Source organism: Polistes dominula, unplaced genomic scaffold (assembly GCF_049000335.1).
Source record: "Polistes dominula isolate Pdom_NZ unplaced genomic scaffold, Pdom_raw_medaka contig_16, whole genome shotgun sequence".
Taxonomy (NCBI): Eukaryota; Metazoa; Arthropoda; class Insecta; order Hymenoptera; family Vespidae; genus Polistes; species Polistes dominula.
The window spans coordinates 2,659,361-2,670,839 of NW_028301040.1; the positions used below are offsets into that span (position 1 = coordinate 2,659,361).

The 11,479-nt window shown below is 29.3% G+C and overlaps 1 protein-coding gene across 1 annotated transcript; it reads left to right on the plus strand.

Annotated features, from left to right (window-relative positions):
* The first annotated feature begins 1,849 nt into the window (after positions 1–1,849).
* LOC107064918 (uncharacterized) lies at positions 1,850–7,554 on the plus strand. Its single transcript, XM_089174616.1, has one exon. The coding sequence runs from the start codon at positions 2,870–2,872 to the stop codon at positions 3,620–3,622; it is 753 nt and encodes a 250-aa protein (XP_089030742.1). The 5' UTR covers positions 1,850–2,869; the 3' UTR covers positions 3,623–7,554.
* Positions 7,555–11,479: the final 3,925 nt, after the last annotated feature.

Consider the following 11,479-nt stretch of genomic DNA (forward strand, 5'->3'; position numbering starts at 1 on the left):
TTATTATATATTATATATATATATATTATAATTATATATTATTTATTATTATTATATATGTATAATATATATTAATAATAATAATAATTATTATTATTATTATTTTGTCTATAAATATAATAATATTTATTTACGTGTTAATAATTTGAAAAAGATTTCTACTATTTTTATCATGAATCTAAATAAAAATTTTGTATAATTACATTTCGTAATTTTACGGAAAAAGTTAAGTAAGTATATTTAACTTTCAAAGTTATTCGCTACAAAATAAAAACTTCTTTCTTATAAAGCTGTTTCACAAATGACGAGAAGTAAGGAAAGAAAATCGTAAAGAGTTTTGCTACCGTTAATAATCAACGTTACGTAAGTTACGAGTAAAATTAGAAAAATTCGCGTTTCCGTATTGGTTAAAAAATTCGTAGGACTTTTTGAAACATTACAAATAAATCCAAGGTACAAAAGTTTCATAATGATATCGGATTGTTCTTAAAAACTTTTGTAGCTAATTTTAAGAAAAAATTTGATATAAATGTATTTTAGAATTTTTGCAAGAGATTGTGGGATTCAGAGAGAAATAAATAAAAATAAAATAAATAATATAAAAAGCAAATGGATAGATACTGTAAATATAAAATATAATAATAGTTTATTTAATGTGTTAATTATATTATGTCGAGCTGTATTTACAAAAAGTAATGTGGGCGCAGATTACAGAGTACAGATGAGTTATAAAATCAAACTAACAATATGACTGACTGACTGATTGACTTATTGACAGACTGATAGACTGACTGATTAGCTATATATAATAATAGACACAAGAAAAGGAAATATATGAATCTTATTGGCCAATATTAGAATGGTCCACCCCCATAGTCCACCGATGAGAACAGTTTATGTTTTTAGTAAAGATCATAGTGGAAATTATGCATAAATGAACTTTGTCAAGAATAAAGAATATCCTTTGTCCTTGTGTTTTCTCATGTTTACGTAGCAATCAAAAACCACTCAAGGGGTCTAACAATGCACCAAGGCGCATGTCGCACCATGTTTCTCGATAATCTTTGAATGTATTTCAGATTTTACGGCCTTCTTCTAGAATAGTTTCCTTTTAACCCTTTGAGTGCTGAATCCTTTTAATTAAAATGTATTATAGAAACGGAATAATTTATCATTAACTAGATTCTAATAATAAATTATATTTTAATAATTAAAGTTTTTCTTTATGAATATAATTTAATTAATTCATAAAGATATATTTATCTCAATATCAATCAGATAATAATATTTATCTCAAGAGAAAAGAGAAAACAAAAGGTTGGGACCATTTAATCTTCCTAAATCGACCTTGATCGACATCCTAATATTTGTCTCTTATACTCGTACCTTAAACGTCTCTTCTCTAATACGCTTTGATTTATATCTTAAAGTCTGAAACGATGTGAACGTCCAAATAATCGTTCTGAATCATTTTCTAATCCCTTTACATTCCCTACTATACAATATATATGTATGTATATAAATTACTTGTCTATTGAAAATATGAATAAACAAAAAATTTAATATTAAATTAAAACTATTATATGTTTTTTCAATTATTAGACAATAAATCGTATCATTTATTATTATAGTGTAGTATTTATATTATTATATTTCATTATATTATTTATATAATTTATTTATATTATTATATAAATTATAAAAAAAAAAATGAATGATAATAATTTGTATCGATTTGGTAATACATTACGTCACATATTAGAATATACATATAGTATCAAAATTTATTAATATAAATAATAATAATAATAATAATAATAATAATAAAATATCGTCATTGTTATTTGTTGTTCGTTTAAATTTGTCACGAACTTTCCAGACAAAATTCAATATTTAGGGAAAAATGTGTATAAACTTCTTGAAAAACATCTCTCGAAAATTGTCTAATGTCAGAGTTCGAAGAAAATATATTTGAAATGATTTATCAAGTGAACCTTAAAAAGGGGGGGGGGTTTGACAAGAGGTGCGAGTTGGTACAATCATTGTGACATTTTCTTATTTGAGGTGAATTTTACGATCGACTGATTGGGAAAAATACGGTGAGAGGCTAACGTCGTTAAAGCATCGTCAAAAAAAAAGTATATATTTTGAATAGGAAATCTTACAATATCATTGAATATTATTTAAAAATAATAAAATGTCGAGGGAGGAAATCTCAAAGGTATTCGATAAGAGGGATAGGATTTATTCACCTATCCCTCCCATCTTTCGAAACAACCCTCCTTTTCTCACTCTCACTGTCCTCGTCTATTTATTCTATATTATCGGAGTATCGCTCACACCCTCACGTGGAGCGGCAGACATGCGCATAACATGACAACGCTTAGGGGGGTCTATAAAGGTGCGCGACTGCCACGACAAGCTCAGTTAGAAATCGTAAACAAAGCTTCGACGTTCTCGAGGAAGAGCCAGCAGTTTGTATTCACTTGATACGACACCGATCCACTGCTATTAAATTAGCACGAGAAACTGAAAGAAGACAAACAAAATAAAAACAACGTTAGTTCTTTAACTTCGAATAATAATAGCTTTGATTAGCTTGAAGTGGTGAACATATTTCTTTGTTGTTGTTAAATCTTTCTCCAAGTGGAAAGTGTTTCGTTGTTTGCAATTGAAACAAATTCGAAGCTTTTTAAAAAGAAGATTTCTTTCGATACATAAATAGATCGAATTTAATAAAACTATTGAATCGATCGTTAAATATCACCTGGATCAAATTAAGATAAATCTTATACGACTTGGTTCTTAAGTAACCGAGTGGGGCAAGTAATTGCCTGAAACATTTTGGTGAATAAATATTCACAGAGATATGGAAGATTCAACCAGATTAAACGATCCGAATGAACTTCGTCGTCATCATCATCATCATCATCATCACCATCATCATCATCATCATCATCACGATTACCAACAAATGCCGCAATCACAACAGAAACAACAACAGTTGTCTTCGCGTCAACGTGATCAAAGTGGTCACAGATTAGAGCTGATAGACGACGAGTGTAGCACTGACAGTGGTTGCAGCAGCGGTGGTAGCAGTGGTAGCGCTGAAAGATTGTCACGTCGTGGTAGCGCGGAACGTCTTTGCCGTGTCAACAGATCATCCAGAAATCATTGTTATCCCGACAGATTTCGTGGTAGATCAACCAGATCTCAAGAACGTTTGACAAACATACAAAGAAGTACCGAACGTACTCGTGCAAAATCATCAAGATCATGGAGTCCTAATGACGTTAGGGGTAATCAATGTGGTAGCGGTGAATCATCTTCTTATTCGCCAAGTCCATCTGATGCTCATAGTAGCAGCGACAGCGACAGTTTGAAAAGGCCATCGACCGCCGAAACTTTGAGACGTGCTTTCCAAACTTTCAAAATTTCATCCAAATCAGAAAGTAAGAAGAAACACGCCAAGAAAAGTCCAAAAAGAATCCTCAGAAGTCCGGTATCTTATACGTACGTGAGAGGACTTTCCGGTTTACCAACACAAAGAGTCCCGAAAAATGCAACCCAACAACTCATGATGTCCTGCACTTGTCAAGACTCGATAGGACTCTATCGATAAGTTTCCTGTCTTCTCTATTCGTTACTACAACTTCAAAGATCTTTTTCTTCTTCTTCTTCTTCTTCAACAACAACAACAAACTGGAATCTTCAACAAGATTGATCATCGACATCGAGAGCTGTCTGATTTTATCCGTCTGATATTATTATTTTATTTTAAATTTCATTTTGTTCTTTTTTTGTTTTCTGTTTCTTCAATTCATTCACTTTCGCTATTTCTTCGTGGGCTTTTCCGGCTTTCGAAGATTAAACGAAATGCGTTCATCGAATGGGATCAATTCGTGTATATATTCGTATACATATATATATATATATATATATATATATATATATATATATATATATATATATATGTATCAGCCTAATAATATAATCACTTCGATTTGACGAATAATTTTTTCGTAACAAGTACATCCGTTCGATGTACTGCCATAAATGCGCATTATAACATTGTTTTTACATAATTTATTTTGAAAGTATTTTACATGAAAATACTGCACACACATCGTATACGTATATGTGATAATATATGAATACTTTTATTCAATGAAGAATATTTCTAATACGAGATTATATAGATAAAACCAAAATTATATCGACGGTCTATCGAATTAATTCGAGTTTCTTGAAATACAACTTACTAATCGATGAAATAATATAATCTAAGGTACTTTAGAGTTGAGAAAGAAAAAAACATTTTCAAAATTTATCGTAACTTTTTCAAAATGTACGATTATAAGACGTAAATGTAAGAAGAAAAAAAAAGAAAAGAAAAGAAAAGAAAAGAAAAAAAAGTTGAAAAATACCAACACACAAATATAAATAGAACAAATTTTTCATCACATTTTTACGAGGTATCTCTTAGGACCTTTAATGTCATGTGACTTAGCGTACCAACGTATAAATAATTAACTTTTAAACGATAGGATCATTTATTACAAATAATTTCGCGAATCTAATGATTCGTTTTTCTTGAGAACAAACAAAAAATATACACATACATACACACACACACACACATAAATACAATGAAGCCAAAGTTCTTATTAAAACATCTCTCCACTTACATATTAATTCGTATATTATATATAAAACTATATATATATATATATTATATTGTATCCAGAGAGCCTATTATCACAATATCAAATAATAAATGAACCCTTTCGTAACTTCGAACACGATTATCGTTCCATGTAAATTCATTTAACCGTGGAATAAGGGACGACCTTTTAAATGGGTCGATAGTAACGAAAGGGTTTAATGAAATATATTCTATACGAGAATACGCAAAACGATAATGACATTCATATATCGTTAAATATTACAATATTATTACGATTATTAAAGATTTCTTGAATAAAAAGAAAAAACGAGAGATACCCTAAAGCAAGGTAAAGCCGTGCCGACGACTGAATAGTTATTAAAAATACAGAACACATTTGAATATTTTATTGTTAGAAGTCGCATGTGTTCACACGACGAAATAATTATCGCTTGATGAGATTACGATTCAGATTCAAACTAATTCTCAAGATGCGTAATGAGAGAGAAAGATAGAATGACAGATTTAATTACTTGTTTATTCATACATGCAAACTAACACGTACATACACACACACAAACACACACATATATGTATATTGTACATGCGTATTTAAGTACGTATACACGCATCATTTTTCAAATATAAATTAATGAATTAATTGTTCCCGTTAATTGTGACAGTGGGAATTAAATGAAACGAATTACATATATATATATATAGATATATATGTAAATTTATAGAAATTTTTTGACTCAGGCCACTATCATGATAAACGGTAAAATTATTTGGAAAAAAAAAAAAGAAAAAAAAAAACCAATTTGGGAGTCAAGGTCTGTAAGTAAGACTATCTCGTATATTTGATCTTAATTCTTACGTAGAAAATTTGATCGATTAAATTATTCGATTAGCGCAAAAGCGTTTTTAACAAAATCGAATTTTAAATTGTCGACAATTTGAAGAAAAAAAAGGTAGTTGAATTTTTCCTAAGACTTAAAAACATTTTTGACTAGCGATATAACACGCGTTAGTTTTCATATTCAACGAAAACACCTTTTTAGTCGAAATTTTAGTCGAACGATCAATCGATTTATCTCGATTGGTTCTTGTATAATTTGTTTAATCCTTCGCGATTCAATAATGAATTCAAATTCAAATTAAAATGAGATAATCATTTTTATCTATTTTAATATTTGACAATTGTAATAATAATAATTAAATTGACGCTAAGGAAAAGCAAAAGAAAAAAAAAAAAAAAGAAAAAGAAAATACAGGAAAACAAATTTTCTTCGCAACGATCGCGAAGGATTAAACGATTTTATTCGAGTGTATTGTAAAAAGGAGATAATGAAAAAAAAAAAGTCTCAAACGCATCGACGTTTCTAAATTACGCATATTTCCATTTAAAATGGTTTGAGAGGGGGGGGGGAAATTGTGAACGTAAAAAAAAAACTGATACTACGCATCAAATACAAGGCGCATAACAAGTTTTTGCGTCTTATCGCGAAACGGTCAAATGTCAATTTACGTCGACGCGTATATGACTATCAAATTTGAAAATTATCAAATTAAACGAGTTACGAGTCACTTAAACGAGTTACTTATTACATTTGAATACGATCGATTTAAAACAAAAATTCAATTAATTCATTTCTTCTCTTATTAAGTTAGAGGAGAACTTAAATGAAATTTTCTCTATCGAGAATTTCTCATTTAATTATTATTATTATTTTTTTTTTCTAAATAAATCAAAAAGGTATTATCTTCCTCGAATAATATCGATCGAGGCACGAAGATTCGTTTTGCACATTTTATTTGAACGAAAGAACGACGATTACGACGAACTCTCTTTGATTTAAAATAAATGGAAAATAAAAAGAAAAAACAAAAAGGAAAGGAAAAAAATATTCCTTAATCCTGAGAAAGGAAAGGATAAAACGAGTTCACTGACAAACGTTTTTAAGGATTCTTTTTTAACGTTGTCAATGATCCGATCAGTACATATCATAACTCAAAGATAGATAAACAAAACAAAAAGAAAAAAGAAAAAAGGATAAATTATTTTAATCTTTCGGCTCAAAATATTTGAAAAAAAAAAAGAACATTTCTAAAACAAATAAACCACAATATAATTAATGAAATTAATGAAATTACAGGGAAATCCTAAGTGGTATTTTGTCGTGTAAAAATACAAATACAAATTTTACGGAGTGAGTTGCGTTCTTCCCGTCCGAAAATATATATAAAAAAAAAAAAAAAAAAAAAAAAGAATAAAAAGAAAATAATAATTATCTTTTTTCTAACATAAGTGTTTGCAATCAAACGATTGACATGGCACTATGATGACACACACGATGACACGATGACACAAAGAATATTGTGTAAAACAAAGAAAGGAAAGATAAAAGAGAATTGTCGATTGATTGTCAAGTCAAAAAATGTGAAATTGAAAGAAAGATTTGAACTTTTTAATTTGTGCGACCCCATCTAGTGCCTTGTAGATATCCCCGCGTGTCTGTGCGAATATACCTGTACGAACATATGGGTAAATTAATTGGCAGTATGATTAACAAGTGAATCGATTATTAGAATATAATAATGTGAATTGATAAAAAAAAAAAAAAAAGAAAAAAGCATTCATGTAAATAATACAACAAATTAGTCAAAGAAAGTTTACAAGAATGAATGTTTGACGAAGTATGTGTATTTAAATATAACGAGTTATATATTTATATAACACCTATGTGATCACACTATGATCGGTGTATTATATATGAAAGAATGAAATTTTAATGATATGATCAATTAAAACAGGACTGAATGTTTTGTATTATTATCTATGTCAACGTAGTTTATGTTTCAAATAAACGTTTTTCATTCTAAAATTATTTAAACTCTTCTATCGTTCTTCTTTTGACAATATTTTATATTTTTGTCTTTTCCCTCCTTAACTATTACTAGTATAATTCTACATAAATAAATATAAATACCAATTTTACATAATTATATATATATATATATATATAAATTAAAAAAATATTATATAACAAAAATATATAAATATATATAACATAGTATCTATATATATATATACATATATATGTATATATATATATATATATATATATATATATATATATATATATATATTTATTACTTATATATAATTATATATACTTATATATATTATATATATTTATATACTATATATACATAGGTAGATTTATATATTGATTTATATATTATAGATATATTTATATATACAATACTATATATAGTATATAAATAAATAGTATAGTACTATATACATAAAACATAAATCTATCTATCTATATATATATACATATTTATATAATATATAATTTATATATTTTATATATATTTATATAGGTATTTAATGAGAAGATTCAGTTATATTTGATAAAATTCCTTAAATGAAACACCTACGTGTTTTTAATACTCAGCCAGTCATTTTCTAATATTGAAAGCTGTGAAAACACAGTGTGTAGATAAAATTTATTTCACTTATATTTATATGTAGGTGTTTCACTTAAATGTAGGTGTTTTATTGTTATATAAATAATATGCATATGTGCTTATTAAACAAAGTATATATGCAATATATAAAATTCATTTGAAGAAAAATTACACGATCAAAGGTAACGCGTTTGAAAATATTAAGGTAAACAAATTCACACACATGAAATTTCATTTAATGGCATTATTATTGCATCGTGGTTTGCATCGTTTACACGAAAGATGCGTTTAAACGTGTCCTCGTTCCTTCATCCATAAAGGAAGAGAGAAAGAAGATGAGAAATGGTAAGGCAAAACTCGTGAGGGTAAAAGAGAAGCCAAAGGATAAAAGACTTTGTAAAGAAATAAAGGGGGGAAAAAAAGAAGAAGGTTTTCTAAAAGCTTGCACAATAGTACGAAACTTTATCCTCCGAAGTCATCGAACCCAAAAGGCTTTTGATCCCATTTAGGAATCTTTCCGTATCTCACTGGCCCTCTTTTTTTTCTTTTTTTTTTTCTAATTCACCCTTTTGTGCTCGAGCAACCCTCTTGATCTCAATTTGGACAAATCGAGCTACTCGTTAAGTTGTATATTATAGACTACACCAACTGAAGGGTAGGAGAGGGTTAAAGGAGGAAGGAAAGGGGGTGGATTAAGGTCGACCTCGATGAAAGGAATCTGCGTCACAGGTAACTTTAAACTTGGATGAATCCGTACGGAGACATTGGTATTTATTGTTACAATGAATTTTCATCGATTATTATCGAAATACTCGCGAGTATATAAAAGAAAATATAAATTTTTATTTTTTTTTTAATTTTTTTTTGTGTCATTATATACATGTATATGTGTGTGTGTGAGGTGGAAGGGTATATTTAATAAGATAAATTGCTATGGATATTCGATCTATCGTTACATAATCGATTTAATAACAATCGTTGATCATATATCGTGTAATCAATTCATTAATGTTTTTGTTTTTTTATTTCTAACGTTAACTCCGATTAAATATCTTTTGCTTTATCTCGTTGATCATGCACATCATGCTATAATGCAACTTTTATTATCCAATAAAACGTTGCGAATGACAAACAAATGTAAAAAATCGTAAATGTTTCGCATTTTTGCGTTAAATAATTCGATGTTATGCAAAAGCGTTAATCTCACTTTAATGTCGACTTTTATTTCCATTGTAAATAATTGCATCAAGGGGAAGGGAGATTTATTCTATGAAATTTATTCGTTTATTTCAATAAAAAAAAAAAATTGTTTAATAATACGCATTAATAAATGAGAACAAATTTTGGAACAAAATGATTTGGAACTAGGAAAAAAAAGAAACTGTTCGAAAATATCGAATCGCGTTTGATTAATCAAAATTCGCATAATTACGATTGAATATATTTTTTATCCCTGAACTTTTAGTATTTTTGTTCATTTTTCGATAAACAAACTTAGAACTTCATCAAAACTTCTCCATGGTAAAAGTATCCACCAACCAAGAGTGTCTTTAAATATCTTAAGACGTTGTTGCGCTCTCTAAAACGGGTCAAAACGTATTTAAAGTTACGTGCCTCGAAGTAGAAACCTCGATACTTGAACTATTTAAATAGATAAACTAATAATAGACAAGTCTGTGAAAGATATAATAAGAGTTTCAAACAAATCTAAAAACGATTGGGCACATGAGTTCACGAGTGCTAAGGAAAACTGGAATGGCAAAGTAGTAAATCCTAGTTTGGGTCAGACAGTTTAGAATTCACAACTAGCAAGTAGTAAATTACGATTTATATCAGACATACGATATATCTCACCAGCTTTCCTCCTTTTATCCATCTTATTGGTATCCGAAAAAAAATTGAGGGTAAAATAAAAGTGAATAAAGAAAACTAATAAAAAAAAAATAAAAAAATAGAAAAATCGGAAATATGAAATATTAAACAAAAAAAAAAGTGAATGAATAAATTTGACGATAATAATAAATGGAAAAAATCAAGAAAGATCCTTCCGTAGAAAAAGGATCAAATTGAAAAGCATTTCCTCTCTCCCTCTCTCTCTCTCTTTCTCTGTACGAGGTTGCGATTTATTTATGGGGGAAAGGAAGTGACCTAGGTAGAAGGGTATAAGGGTACGTTGTGTACGTCATAACGAAGGACAACGAGTAGTAGTCGCGTGCTTGTACACGCGACGTTGCTTCCGGTTGGGTTCGGGACGCGTTTTGGGACGCGTTTGGGACCCGTTTGGGACGAAGGAAGCTACTGAAAACAATAAGGATAAGTTGATAGGTAAATTGATACGTAGAAAGGTAGAAAGGTAGGAAGGTAACTGCGACGAAGAAGTCAAAGGGTATGGGATTAAGCTCCGACCGAGTTTGCTCGGGCACACTCTCCGCGTTCCCGGAACTGGGCCACGTTGTCAGTGGCCTTCTCAATGACGGCGATGACGTCATTACGTCAGAGCTAAAACTGGGTCGGATACGATGGATAAAAGAGGGACAACGAGGAGTAATGGGGGTGGTAATGGTGGTGATGCGCTGCTACTCGAATCAGAAAATGTCTACGATCACGAGATCCACCCCTGTTTCCTTTTTCTTTTGGTTTTTTTTTCTTCAAGACTATCAGATATCTTCTTTGAATTATTTTTTATTAGTTAGTTTACCCTAACAGCGAGTTAATAATAATAAATTTCGATTTATTTCATATCAGACAATCTATTTTTTGTTTTCATTGAAAAAGAAAACCACAAAAGTTTAGCCCAAATTCATAAAAAGGAAAATCCTTCATGTGTACTTAGTTGTATTTTTATAAAGGTATACTTCCTTATTATTATTCGTAATAATTCAGAGTGCCTCCTAGTCATATATTGTAGTGTTCTTCTTTGAAGTAAACCTGTTGTTAGTTAATCCTTTATGACGATTCTTTTATATTAGAAATACGTTATGTATTGGTTAGGCTTACATCTCTGAATCTATTATTTTTGTTTTTTCTTTTAGAAATTTCACCGTAAACTAAAGCAAGCTTTTCTTCACACACAAAAATGACAATAATAGGTATTGTTTAGGTAGATTGTTGAACGACGAAGGTATTACTGAAAGAAAGATTGATCGTAACTATACAGTCATTGTTTCTTTAACAGGAGAAAAGACATCGTATTCGAGGTAATGCAAGCGCGAAATAAATCAAGAACAGCTTTTACCTTCGTCATTGGTTAACAGCGAGAGTATTGTTTATCCAAGTAAATATAACAACTTACAATACTTACGTATAATATCAATGAGTTTATTATAAACTTGTGTA

What these genes read in the sequence shown, in the direction of transcription:
- LOC107064918 (XM_089174616.1), top strand. Translation starts at nt 2,870, where the DNA reads ATGGAAGATTCAACCAGATTAAACGATCCGAATGAACTTCGTCGTCAT.